The sequence below is a fragment of the Ammospiza nelsoni genome, chromosome 3 (assembly GCF_027579445.1).
Source record: "Ammospiza nelsoni isolate bAmmNel1 chromosome 3, bAmmNel1.pri, whole genome shotgun sequence".
Taxonomy (NCBI): domain Eukaryota; kingdom Metazoa; phylum Chordata; class Aves; order Passeriformes; family Passerellidae; genus Ammospiza; species Ammospiza nelsoni.
In genome coordinates this window covers 49,673,206-49,687,936 of record NC_080635.1, presented here as the reverse complement: position 1 = coordinate 49,687,936, position 14,731 = coordinate 49,673,206, and the positions used below count along the sequence as shown (strand labels likewise).

The 14,731-nt window shown below is 37.3% G+C and overlaps 1 protein-coding gene across 5 annotated transcripts in view; it reads left to right on the top strand.

Moving 5' to 3' along the window:
* UTRN (utrophin) overlaps window positions 1-14,731 on the top strand; it is a 342,938-nt gene that overhangs the window by 258,676 nt on the left and 69,531 nt on the right. For all 5 annotated transcript variants that reach the window (XM_059469342.1, XM_059469343.1, XM_059469341.1 and 2 more), the window contains 4 exons: window positions 5,247-5,515; window positions 7,594-7,740; window positions 9,115-9,193; window positions 14,141-14,201. In XM_059469342.1, the coding sequence (XP_059325325.1) occupies window positions 5,247-5,515; window positions 7,594-7,740; window positions 9,115-9,193; window positions 14,141-14,201 (556 nt within the window). The remainder of the gene's footprint in view (window positions 1-5,246; window positions 5,516-7,593; window positions 7,741-9,114; window positions 9,194-14,140; window positions 14,202-14,731) is intronic.

Below are 14,731 nucleotides of genomic sequence, written 5' to 3'. Positions count from 1 at the left end.
CTTCCTATGATAAGAGAAATGTGCATTTATCCATGAGAGAATCACAGACTAATTCTCTCTCTCATTTTCAAAATTAGCTCTTTTAGTCACCCTTACAAGTCTAGTCTGCTTTGGTAAAGCTTTGAAATTTGTCCTGTGGGGTCTACATGGTTGTCTGCTCGGAGCCATATTAGTAAAGTTCAAGGAAATTGTTTCCACTTGCTGAGTGGTGTGGAGTGCAAACTTAGAGGATTTTAATGGAAACAGGCTGGCTGGAGTTCAAAATGGTTAATTTTATTATTGGTTGATTGTTTGGGATTTTTTTATTCATGAGGGCCTTGGAATATAAACATAGTCATATTCATTCCTGACTTGTACGCTCTGTTGTGTCCTAGTTTTATCTGAATTACGGGTTGTTCTCTGGGTGGAAATGTGTTTACATTTAACCAACTACTGCTTGTTCTTAAACTTCCTGTTCCCATCACATCAGGACTAAGTTTTCTGTCAAGGTTGTAAGAAACTCAGACAATGCTTTTTCATCAGCACTGCTAAAGACTTCATGATGCAATGATAGCACTGCTTTTGGGTCCTCTTTTTAGGAGTTTGATCATGGGCCATTGTGCCTATTCAAATTCTCTGAAAGTTTTCATAATGAGCACAGTGCTATGTCATACATTGTTTTTGCTGCAAAGATTGATTGAACCAAGGAAGAGACAATGTTTGATGTCATGTGAGAAGGAAGCAATATGAAATCATCTCCAGTTCCAGTATATTTGGTTAAGAATTTAGCAGAAGTGAAAGGAAGTTACTGTAATTTCAGCAAGATGGAAAGAGATCACTAGTTAAAGGCTACATAATAAGGATTAATCGGTTGATTAGAATGAAAACTGCTACAGCCAAATAGTTTGAGGTCTAAAATAAATTCTTAAGCAAGAAGAATTTTCTTCACTACTATTATCCATATAAGCATGCAAGAAACCTACATGCTGAAAATTTGGGCCTGAAAGTTTTCCTTCAGGCTGTGCTAGAGAAATAGAAAAGCTGTTGGAGCTTTCAGTGCTTTGTTTGTGACAAAAGAATGTATATTAAAATCAAGATTTTTTTCACTACAGAAGAGGAGTTCTTTTCCCTGACTGCAAGATCAGTTAATACCCGTCCTCTCCTGTAAACAGATGGTCCAGTGAATATAGGCTGTTCTTACTCTCTGAGCAGCTGCTGAAGTGAGGATAATGTAATAAGTACCATTAAAAAAAAAGAGGGTGGGAAGACACTGATCAAACTGGTGACTGAGAAGACTTTATACTAAGTAGGAAAAAAAGAGAAAATTTTACTGTGTAAAATTTTTTCACAGCAAAAAGGAATCCTGTCTGCTGGTTTGTATAATGACAGGCTAGTTAAATGAATTCCAAACTAATAGAAGAAAAATCTTACTGTTAAGACACTTTCTTTGAGATTTACAATTTTATGCTATGCAACCAGTATCTTGAAGAATGTGATCTCTGCTTAAAAGAAAGTAATATGTTGCTCATTAATAACTTGGGCTTTTGTGATGGAAAACATAGTTATACAAGATGTATTTCTGTTAAATGAATATATGCTGAATGGTTTATAGCTCATAAAAGCACATATTTTGCTCTGTTTCTCTAGTAAATGTCTTTTTAGTGCAAGGTTTACAAGCACTTCCAAAGCTTTTGTAAAATAAAGCAATCTTGCAATGAATTAGTTTTTCAAATACAATATGTAGTAGATATCCTTGCACTATAACATTGATTTTACAAATGGTCTTCAAACATGTTTTGGGTTTCAGTTCTGATGAGATACTTGTATCACCTCAATCATCCTGGAATCTTTTCCCATTCCCAAATAAGGGACTAGCTCTTTTGTGAGTAAAGCTGACTTGTTTTAGCTGGCCAGACAAATAAAGTCAAGCTATCATTCCCCGCTTCTAATCATGGAATCATCAAGCTTGGAAGAGACTTTCAGGATTATCTAATCCACTTGTTAACTGAGGACCAACATAACCACCCCTGAACCTATCCCCAGGTGCTGCAGGCACTTTTCTTCTTACTGCCTCTGTTAGAGCAAGAAGCACTCATTGGATCTCCTGTGTCTATGCCTTTAAGGAGACCCAAAGAGTTTTGCAAGATTTTCAGCTCTTAGTATAAAGCTTTCCACGTGTTCCTGGTCAAGTGACTGATCTTTTTAGCTGACTACTAACCTAGCTTAGACCTGCATGGGTCTTGCAGCATTCACTCTTTCATGCAGTGTTGGTAGGCTTTGGCTCTGACAACAGATAAAGAACGATGTGACTGCATGATGTTGGATCAAAGTGGTAGACTGCAGCTTCGCACATATGGAACGTTGCCTTAGTTCAGTTTCTGGGTATAGTGTCCCCTGTATTCACATGTTCAAGGTACCAACAGAGGAGGCTTTATCCAATTGGTCTGCAATTTTCTCTCCCCTCTCAATGAAGCTTAGTATTGCCTTACCTTATGTAAGATGTTCTACCTCTGGCTGTTCCCTTAATCCTCATTTATAAGTCTTGCAGCTTTCACTGCTGAGGTTTGGTTGCCCACAACCTACAGCTGTATGATAGGAAACCTCAGCCTGGGAGAGAACCTGTGATATTAAATGCTGGTCCTTAGGTGCAGTTTGACTTCTAGATTGTTCACAGTCCCTTTGTCATTGGACTGTAGTGAATTCCCATTCATTCATCAATATTATTATTCTCAAAGGTGAATTATTCCAAAAGTACTTATGCTAACAACTTCTTTGATGTCTTTACATAGGCATTTTGTAGCTGTTCTTTTCTGTGTAAAAGAATTTATTTTCCTTAAAATGGGTTTTACTTAGAGCATGAGCTTTATTTCTTTTCAAAAGAAATAAAGAAGTATTTTCTTTGCAGAACTTGGGGTAAAGATCATTCCAAAACTATGTTGTGCTATAATGCAGTTTATTCTACTGTGAAATACTGTAAATTTAGAGACAAGGTGCAATTTATCACAGCACAGCTTTGGTCTTCATCTTTGTTCCGGTGTGTCAGTATTGCAAATTGTAGGTTACTGCCATGTCTCTGTATCCCAGAGCTACATATGTAGTTGATATCTCTTTGCATCTAGTTAAGCATTGTGGGATTTTTTCACGGTCATTTCATTCCAGGTTTCTCCTCTGCAATCTCTTATTGCCACTGCAGTGTCCCTAAGCCTGGGTGCAATCTCTGCTTTTACAGGCAGAGTGCACATAGGCAGTGCTTTCATGTAATAGCTTATGAGACCCAACAAGTCACTGAAATATTAACTTAAGACGCTTGGTAAGTTCAAAATATCTATTGTAACACTCAGCTGCACTCTTTCTTCAAATGTCTCTCTCTTATGAGGTCAAAACCTGCACCATAAACCACAGGCTGGGTATGTGTCTCCCTTCCCTTGGTGCTGTTGGCTCTTGTTGATTACTCTTGCCTTTCACTGTGCTCTGGTTACCATTCCTTGTTTGTTGTTTCTCCTACATAACCACTTCCCAGCAAGGTCCTTGTGCTTTTGGGCAACTCTCTCCTCCCTGTATCAACAGTTGTAATACAAATTGTGGTTGCATTGGGGGTTGATTTTTCTTCATTTTGTTGGTGGGATTTTTTTCCCCCAGATGGCATCTGGATTGTCTTGAATCTCTTCTAGTGATGACCAGAATACTCTTCTAGTCATCATAGTCTAGCATATATCAATACCTATATGGGCTAACAAGATTTGAAAAAAAACTTTAAGAGAATAAACAGAATAAATATGTGGAACTGGTGGGCAGAAATTCTGGTTGTGATCCAAATAACTCCCTGTTACTTTTTTATCTGGAAAAAAGAGACTTCTCAGCAACTAATTGGAGTGTATTTCAATGATTTATTTTGTGTTAATTACTTAGAATATGCTTTTCTGTATTGGTGCTATGGGACAACAGTTGCATATAAGAGGCACAGTGGGGTAACTTTTGCTACCATAACTGTGCATTTACTTTGACATTCATCTGACCTTGGTAAAGCAAAAACATCCCTCCCACACAATTTCTGTCTGTTGCTCCCTCACCTTCCTCCAACCACAGTAGCAACTCCAGACTCAGTCAGTTATAATGATTTTAAGGACAGTCTATCAGTAAATGAAAGATGGTATGTCTCATCTGACTTCTGACAGAAATGGTACTTTCATCTCTGCATGATTGTGTATAATTTATTCATAGGCAACACTTGAATTTTAATCACAAGAGTACTGTGATAAACCTTTTCCAGAGCTTTTATATAGGACTGAATAGAAGGCCAATTGGCTTAGTTTCAGTGCATGTCACGTCTCTGCTACTTCTTTTGTTCTCAGTTTTTTGCATTATAGTTTCCTCTGCTTGCTTTTATGTAGAAGGGGCATCCTCTGAGACTGGCCATGTTTGTTTGTTGTTGCTGAAGCAACTCTTCCCTGATGTGGCAAGCTTCCCATGAGTGTTTTTCAGCAAGGACCCCCAGGCAGCAGACAGCAGGACCTGCTGGGGTTGTTGTAGGATTTTCTTTTTAGCTTTCAAGCTGTCTGGGTCTTGCTCAGTCTCAAACTGAAGGCTTTCCGGGGTTTCTGGGTTGTGAGTTCTAGACACAAGCCTGAAATTTGTGAGAAATAGTACACCATAAGCTTGATTCTTTTTCAGTCAACAGCTTCATAGAATATTTGTAGGTTTGGAAAAACTATTTAAACCAGCCTTTTTGGATTTGAGTATTTACACAGAAAAACTGATGTAGCGCTGCAGAACCATGCCCCCCACGGTACTTAGTGTACCTTGTGTTTTGCTGCTGAATATGAAGAGACATCCTGGTGCCACAGTGAAAGGTGGTGGTAAGAGATCCAGGAGCAAAGCACTGTCCTTGCTCTTTCTATGTGAAATGATGCAAAGACTACCTAATGAAGTTCCCAGGAAGGAAGAACTATCTTCTGTTTCCTTTCCCTGTCCCTCCAAAAGTAACAAATCAGCAGTAAGCTGCTTTTACTTTGTGGGTATCATAATATATGGAAGTCAGGAATAGTTTCTTTCCTGTCTTCTGATCAAGAATTGTATTGTCAGTAGGAGTGATTGAGGTTTATTTCAGTTACAGCAAGGTGGACTTTCTTCTACCTTTTACGTGCTGAAATAAATTATCAGTCGACACTGGACTTACTGACTGTCTTGAGTGTGTATTTCAGGAGCACTGTCGGTTTAACTGGACAAAAATAAGAAATTAACAGTATAACTCTTATTCCCCTTTGCAGAATTGACCCCTGAGGAGAAAGCCTTGAAGATTGCCAAAGCCATGCGCAAACAGTCATCGGAGTTAAAAGAGAAATGGGAGAACCTAAATGCCAGTGCCAGTATCTGGCAGAAGCAAGTAGACAAAGCATTAGAAAAACTGAAAGACCTTCAGTGTGCCATGGATGACCTTGATGCTGATTTGAAGGAGGCTGAAAATGTGAGGAATGGCTGGAAACCTGTAGGAGACTTGCTCATAGATTCGTTACCAGATCACATTGAGAAAACGATGGTAAGGGGGCAATATTTAGTTTGTTTGTGTGTCAGATCTCTCCATTCTAGTCCCTCTAGTAATATTAGATATTTATACACTGTACGCTGAAATTCTCATGTGCAGTATAAAGTCTTTAAAGATGGTATCTGAAGTCTCAAATAAAGTCCAGAGCTGGGCCACATTCCCAGTGTTGGCTGGGATTACATACACAGATCTGTTTGGCCATCAAGTGTAACTCTCTTTTTAGAAAAACATTTAGAGCTTTCTTAATCATACAGAAATAAATAAATAGTTTAAATTTATGTTCCTTGACTTTCACGAACTAAACATGCCTATTGTCTATTTTTGATTGTATGAGCAAATTTGCATTTGCTTTTACTTTAGCCTGGCTTCTCACCAGGATTATTTCAAACTGAAGAACACATACTACATACCTATAATGTTGTTATGGGCAAACCAGTTCTTGCACCCTGGGTTCCATGCAGGGCTCAGCATCCCAAGGCATGGCTGCTTTTGATGGTTAGTTGTTATCCCCTGCCTAACTTCATGGCTTGGGTAGGGACCTGGTAATGCAAAGCTCCCCAAGAAGAAATATCTTCTGATAGCATTATTCAGAAAAGCTGACTGGAAACAGTACAGTGCAGTGAATATCATGGATTCCAGGAGAACATGTGGGTATACACATGTAGGTAGAGAAGATTGCTTTTTCAGGCAAATTTGGCATTTACTGCTAAGCTTCGGTTTCACAAACACAAATTTTCAGTTTTTAAGTTTAAGAATGAGTATAGCAAAGCATTAGAAGACCCTGGGGTTGTGTACCTGACCATCCATGTCTTCAGCATAGGATGCTGGTATTAGAAGAATAAAATGGGCTGCAACTGGGTTTCTGTAGATATTCTCTCTATGTATACAGTGTCTGTGAATTCACAGGGCTACATTATTTCACATATGGCAATGTAAGCATCCTCATTCTCCAAATTATGTTGTTACTTTCAAGGTTAATGGAACTGAAATCTTTAAAACAAAGGCAGTCAAAGGTGAGTTAATATCCAGACTGCTGTTGATTTGAAAAGAGTAATGGAGCTCTTCCTTCTTCTATTTTAATGTAGATGCTAAAGCAAGAAATAAGATGCTAATGCTAAATAGCTCCTTGTTCTCATGCTAAGTGATTTGTCATATCTTAATGACTTTTTCTGTAAAATAGATGAAAGCAAAGTCTTTCAGATTTTCATTGCTGTGGAAAAACTGTAACATTTGCTGAAGCAATAGGGGCCTACTGGCCGTCCAGAAACCTAGTGTTTCTTTCTTAAAAGTATGTTCTTTCTGTTCCTTGGAGTAATGAGAGTGATTCTTGAACAGAGATAAATAATTAAATTGTCCTAAGAAAATACTTCCTTTACAGTTGTTTTGGGCTTGTTTAATGATGTTTAATCAAGCTGTTTACAGGATTGAACATTTAACTGCTCACAGCAAGCAAGGTATTTGAAGCATTTTTTAAACTGTAACTAAACTTGCATCAATTTTGTCTTAATACTGTATTTAGTTCGATTTGATTGAATAAACCTTTTACTTCTTTTTAGTCATTGTAATAGCTTTACTCTCTGGTTCTAATCAGGTAAAACATTGTACTCCTTTTCCTTAGAAGATACATTCCTTCATGCTTTGCTAGTTCAATAATAGTTTTTAAATTGAATTTTTGTCAGCTGCTTAATACTTGAAAACTATAACTACTGAGCAATGTTTTGTCTTAAGAACAGTTGGCAGGCTCTATGCTGCTAAAGCTCCTAATATAGCATTGTGTGTTTCCTTTTGCAAAGAAAAGCTCTAAAGCCATACAGCACCACAAAAAAACAGTAAATTAAATTCTTTTAGGGGTGCAATTTGCTTGTGGGCATTTCATTAAGTTTCATACTGTTTTTCCTTAAAGGTGGATATGAGTGATACAGCAAGAATATTGAAGTGAGTGAAATTTCTTTGCTGAGAATTGACTTGTGTGCAGTTTAACATAAACTGCCACATGAGTGAGAGCCTCATGGAGTTTACACTTTTGTGCTGCTCAGATGTCAACTGAACATAAGTGTTTCTTACCCTTCTAGGCTTTTAGAGAAGAAATTGCTCCTATCAACTTAAAAGTTAAAACAGTGAATGATTTGTCCAGCCAGCTGTCTCCACTTGACCTTTATCCATCTTTAAAGATGTCTCGTCAACTGGATGATCTTAATATGCGGTGGAAACTTTTACAGGTATTCTTCTGATCATGTACAGTAGGTGTGTGGGGAGAGATGTTTCTCACTCTCCCCTATTTTCTTAAAAGATTCACTTATTACCATTTGTTCATTACTTCTGTCACTAAGGTGTTATTCTGTTAGTACAGTGCAACAAAAGGAGCTGCCTTTCCTGCTGTAGCTTGGCAAAAGGCTTTTCCTTTCAATCTATTCCAGTAGTTTATTTGAACAGGAAACTTCATTAAATTCTGGGAAATAGTGGGAACTCTTGCTGCGTGTTTTTTTTTTTGTGTCTTGTAGCAGTAGATTTTACTGCATAAATCTGTGTCACCAAAAACTAGTGTAAAAATTTCTGTTGTGTTTCCAGCTTGTGTGAAAGCTGTTTTATTGTGTCTTTGAATGTTCAGTTTCTGTAGGAAATTTCACTTAAAGTGATTTAAGTATTAGTAGAGCTATAACAAGATATATGCTATAGCAATTTAGCATAAAAGGCAGAAGAGGATATGCTCAGAGATTCATATTGCTTAGTTATGATTATTGTGCTTAAATGGTCTGAGAAAGGTAAATCCCTGTGCCTGATTACAGCTGAAACTCATCCTTAGTTTCACAGTGAATGATTTAGTGAAGTTTATTACATCAGCTAAAGTTCATTTATGAATTTTTGAGGTTTCTCCTTTTTTTTGTTCTTTTTTGTAGGAAATACTTATCATATCTCTAGTGAGGGTGGTGGGAATGAATTTTCAAAACCTGGGCACCAGTTTGTTGGCCAGTAGTTTTGAACGAGTCACTCCTGAGAGTCAAAGCTGCTATTGTGTCATATCAGACCTTTCCTTTCCTAATATAATTTGGTAGTGGTGTTTCTGTTCTTATTTTGTCTCTTTTGGGGTGTTTTATTTTTTGGTTTTTTTTTGGTGGGGGAATATTGTGTGTGTCCTCTCAAATTTATTTAACCAAGCAACCAAAGTACTGCTACTGCACTTTCAATTAGACTGAGGGGCATCATGTCAGCTGGTGAAACACTGTCTTCCAAAATGGTTCTGTGCTGGAAAGGCAGCATGAGATCAATGCAATTAAACTGAGACCTGCTGACTATGGGAATTTGGACAACAGAAGGGTTGGGAGGAGGTCAGAAATTTCAGCAGCTGGCTGTAGTCACCATGAAACTACTGTTGTTATTGATCTACAGCTCTCACACCAGAACGCTGAAAGATGGAAAAATGATTCTCATTAAGCAGATGAAAGAAAAATATGTTGCCTTAAATTGGTGGATGTCAAATAATTGCTGTGACACACAAACAAATTGATTTCACTAGAAGAAATGTAAACAAGTGATTTTCTTATCATGACCTTCTTGTTGCAATGTAGATTTTGAGTGCATATGTTTATGTGTAGGTGTCTGTAGAGGATCGCCTTAAACAGTTACAGGAGGCACACCGAGATTTTGGACCTGCATCACAGCATTTTCTTTCCAGTAAGTTCCTCGAATTAATAGATGCATGTAAGATATGATGGCTTTCTCAAAGACTGACTGATCTTTACTCCATCTTTACTCCCTATGGCTTGAGGAGGTTTCTCTTCCATGATATTATCTATCTGCTTGTTTTTGTAGGGATGTTTCGTCTTCATCACTTCATTGACATTTGGACTAGTGTGCTTCCCACTCTGTCTTTCTGAGATGAGTGTGCCCTCATTGCTTTATGCTTTGTTCTCTGCTGCAGTGTCTGACCAGTGGCTGTTCCAGAATCTTTGTGCATTTGTGACCACATCTTTTCATTCTTTGCCAACTCTTTCTTCTGTTTTCTTTTGCTTCCACACTTGCTGGGATGGCACAAAGGAAGAGCTCCCTGTGTTTTTCTTTTTCTTTAAAGGCTCTGTGTCATACATTCCTGGAATTTCAAGTAAAGGGCTGGGAAAAGCAAACATGCATTCCTTCCTCAGGACCTATCCTTGCATCTTTTTAATAAACACTTCAGAGGCGTAAGCCTATAATCTCACATCTACTAAGAGGGCAAAAGCTGAGTTGATATAATTGTTATGCATAGATAGGTTGTGATATCGAGGTCCATGTTGGTTTCCTGATATTCCAGCCTACCTGCCATCATCAGAGCTAATGAGACAGAATTTTAACCCAATCACCTCTCCAGTTTTTAACTGAGAGCTTCTATAAAAAAAGATAACAATATTGCAGGAGTTGAAAGTCAACATAAAAATGAGCAGATATTTCCCAGAGATTTTGAAGTAGTGTATGTCACTGTATAGCTAATATAATTTAAATCACTAAATAAATCTTGATTTTTTTTTCTTGACTTATTTTACAACCATGTTCTTATTTTGAATTGACAGTTGGTTTTTTAGTAAACCAAACAGACTGTATATAAAATATTACAGCTGTTATGCAAACCAGAAATTCCTAGAGCCATTTCATACTTTTTTTAAATTGACAGAACAAACAAACAACTTTAAAAGTATAGGATTTATTTCTTTTTTAAGGCCCCATTAGAAATATTGCATACTGTTGCCACAGTGGTTTTGTAGCTCTTGTAGTCTCAAACTTGTAATCTGATCAGTACATCTATGTAGTACCTTGTTAAAAAGATTACAGATTGAGTGCTACCTTTGGCACTGCTGAAGAATGCCAGATGAACTGTTTGTAAGACTAGTCAGTCTAGTTTGTGTAAATAAAACAGATTAGGAAGCAATGTAGAGGTTGTTTCTCAGAATCCTCTCTTATTCTAGTTGAGGGAGACTCGGTGGAAGAGTCCACGTGTAAAACTTGCCAGGAAAGGTTTGCTGGTTTTGTTTGTCTTGGCCTGGATCCTTTCCTTGAATTGGCTTACAACATGCCACAATAAAACACCTTGTTCACAAGTCTGAGTGGTGAACTGGCTTTGTTGCCGGTTAAAACATTCATAGAATTATGTCCACAGAGACTATGCAGTGCCTTATCAGCATTTCTCAGCCGTGTTCAGGGAATATTCTTCAGGCTTAAGGGGACATTCAGGTTGTTACATACCAAAGTAAAAAAGGGGAAGTTTCCAGGATGGTTTCCATGTTGGTAGATACCACAAAGAATTACAGCTAAGTAACACAGTTTTGGAAAAACCAATAATATGTAGTTATTCATTTAAACCATTTGTTAAAAACAACCTCTTTCCCCACACCAACTACAACTAATGCGTCTTAAAAAAAACCACCAACCACAAAAAAAACCAACAACCAAACATTTTCTAGAGATTTAGTAAGACAGAGTTAAAGAACTTACATCTACAACTTTATGTAGTGTCTGGTAAATGTGAGTAAGGGAGAGTAAATTCAGAAGTAAAATAATAATAGAAAAAAAATTTAAATCTGGAAAGTTGAAGGCTTTATCCTGACAGGTTGAAAGACTGTGTATTCTAAATCAAAAATTTCAAACCTTTTTAGCAGCAATAAGTGACTTCTAGCTGTGAGGAACAAACAGAGTAGTAGTCTGAATAGAACAATCTCAAACTCCTAAGTCTGAGATTGCTTATATATGTATGTCTTCTGCAAATCTTTATTTCCAAAGTTGCACTTCTGAATTAGAGGGCAGGTTTTTATCTGTGCTTATCTGACAGCAGCTATTTTCAGTTTAGCTCACTTACCTGTTACTCTTCCTCCAAATACTAAGAAGGAACCATAACTTGCCATCACACCATTTTCAACTGACTAGATCCCAGTTATCATTAAGCCAGGAATTTTTACTAGCAAGCCACCTATTTCTGCCTGTTCATCAGGTTCCTAGAATGATGGAGTAGCCCTGTTTCAAAGGGACTAACCTCAAAAGATCATGTAGGCCAGCCTTCTATGGGAAAGGAAGCCTAGATGAGATTATCCATTACCTTGGTTCCAGCCCTGTTAGTCCAGTGATTTAATCTCTGCAGTGACTAGAAATGTTTCTGTACCAAATCAACCCAGTGCAGCATTTGATACTACTGTTTGACTTCTTGGAACACCAATTGCATGGATTCATGCAGACCATCTCTATGAAAGGGCTTCAAAGTGTTTTTTCAAGACTACCAAACAGTATATTAGCCGTTCATAAAATGTTCTGTGTTTGGAGTCTGAGGTAAAGCTGTATTAGTAGGCCACTGCAATCTACAATCTCTTTTTTTGCTGAGCTATTTGTCCCCTCCCATCATTGGGAGGCAGAATTTGGTTGATTTGTTTTTCAGTGCTTTTGAGATGGAAGGTAAGCACTTTTCAAGTTAGTTACTGATCAGTAAATTTTACACATCCCTAACACAAATAAAGGTGAAGAATCCTTATAATCCATTATTCCTTTCAAAAAGATTGCTTTTTGCTGCCTCCTGCCTTTAGAAATAGTAACTTGATTTTTCTGTAATTATTTTATTTTCCAAGGCTGACGATCCACTACTCTCTGTTAGGTTTCTTGTATGCTTTCTAAGACAAATCCATGAACATCCACAGAGCACTGGCTCCACATGTTCCCTAACAAATAGCTTATGTCTCCAGTGGCCTGCTCAAAGCATCTCTCAGCCCTACTAATATCTGCAGGCCTGCTAGTGAATGCCAAGTTGAGAACTACTATGCTCAGTTTTCATAAGTGATTTTTAAGAGAGAATAGTGATCTCATTTTCCAGACTTTCTTATAGCAGAGAGCTGGCAATGTTTTACAAAGTTTGTTCCCAGATAAATAGAATATGACTTGTTCCTTAATAATTAGTAATTTAATTGATTACACTGTTTAGTTTGTATTTATGTCAGGGCAGAATATCTATATCTGTCATAGCAAATAAATTGTAGTTAAGCAAATTCTTACTTAGCTGACATAATTAATGTACTAGAACAGGAGCCCCACCATAGGTGCCAAATTGCAACACTAGAGAATGAAACTTTAAAGCTGATGGCCACTTTCACCTATGAGGTTGATTTTACTTTTTTTTCCTCAGATTTATGAAGGCCTAAGGATTATTTTTTTAGCAAGCTACATCTGTTTGAGCATTTACCCTCTACTATGTTTTTTATTTACCTATGTCTTCACTGCAAATGTTGCCTTCTTCAAATAAAGATGGATTTTTTGTTTTTTCCAGTAAAGAAAGTGGTTTACTTTAGTCCTGTAATTTCCCATATATTATTCCCAGTTAATCTGCCTTTCAGTACATGAATATTTCTTAAATTACAAACCATGGTATTTTGTGTGGTTTAGGAAGAGGTGGCAGCCATTAAACGCTTGGGCACCAGCCCTCTGGTAGCAGGGCAAGACCTATCTCTGTGTAGCTGCAACAGCCTGTGGGACTTTTACAGCTTGTAAGGCTTCACTGCAGTTTAGAGGGGTCTTTAGGGAAGAGGAGAGAGTTACTTTCAAGTGGATTTTTTTTTTTTTTTTCCAGAGGGGGATGAATCCTAAAGTGGGCCAAGCTTGCAGAAAATTACATTAATTGAGAGTTTAATTACTTGAGATGCAGTGTGGATCAAAGCTGTGTCTCATTTTACCCGAGCTCCAAGCTGGGGCTGTCAGGACCCGAGAGCAGGCGCTCTGTGGCTGCCGTGTGTGTGCAGTGTAAATTCATGCCATTGTGGTCACCACTTGTTCCTGCCTGTTCTTTCAATCTCTGCTTCCACAGGGAATCTTGTGCAAGGAGTTTTTTTCATGCTGGAACCCTAATTACCCAGGCACTAGTCTGGTAATTTCTGAAAAGTGTACCTATGACTCTTCAGTAAATAGCTATTTATAAGTTGAGCACCAACAGTCCTGTTGGCCTGAACACTTTTTACCTTTTATCTCTTGGGATCTTTAGGTCAGCAGAGTTGCAGTGTCACGTATGACTTCATGCCTTTTTCAACTCAGTGTGCAGAAACCTTCCTGATATTGTGGCTGATACCTGATTTGCATACATTCTACAAAGATTGCAGTTCTTTGTCAAGGAGTGCTAAGACAAGTTTTGTGGGTTTTTTTGGCCATACAATGTTAATCAATATTAATTTGAGTTGCAAATGGGAACTAGGAGTTGTAACTAATAAAAACAAGGTTGCTATTTCTTCTTCATGTTCTGTTGCAGAGCACCATTTATACCAGTGGAATTATTTATTTTAAAAGTATAAACTGATAATAATCCTACAGAGGTAGGAAAACAAGTGTCTGCAGTTTCCCTAAATGGGTAATTTGCTTTCTCAGAATATATAATCCTTCTTTGAAGTAGAATCATCACATTTGTTTTATTTCCAGCGTGGCATCAAATAGATGCCTTAATCATCATGATAGATTGCCATCATTTTCTTTTGCTGCTTTTCTAATTACTGAAAGTATTCTGGGAAATATTAATTGTTTCCATTTAATTTATTATAACCATATTACTTGTAAAATAAATAAAAGATATTTATATTTTTTTAGTATGACAGGTGCATTCTAATAACAACCTTTTCTTTATTTCCTCAGCCTCAGTGCAGTTTCCATGGCAGAGATCTGTTTCACATAACAAAGTGCCCTATTATATCAAGTAAGTTTGCCTTGATTCTATTTTCCTAAGTATAACAGAGTCCTATCACCATAACCTAGCAGAAAAACATAGGTATTAATTGGTTGCTAGAAATGCTATTGAGATTTTCTCTATGTAGTGTTATGCTGCCTATATTGTAATGTTTATTGCTTTGTGTGCTGCATAATTTAGAAATACATAAAAACAAGTTGCTGACAAACCCTAATTAAGATCCTCACTCATATAAGAAACAGCAGAGGCAACTCCAGTGTAATACACTGTCAGTGTTCAAACTGGACTTGTTCTTGTGTGTGTGGCTCATTCAGAGTATAAACTGTAGAGGGGGAAAAAAAACAGAATTAATAATGTATTTAAAATCACAAAGTTCATAACCTAGAGCAGGACAGTGGTGACTGATATCTATTGAGCCCATTCATAATTTTGTGAAAATCGCTTTGTAAATAGTCATGCCTTGACTGTTCTTTTGTCATCTTCTTTAGATAGTTTTTATAGTAATTGATATTAAGGTAAATTTTACTCAGATATAAATA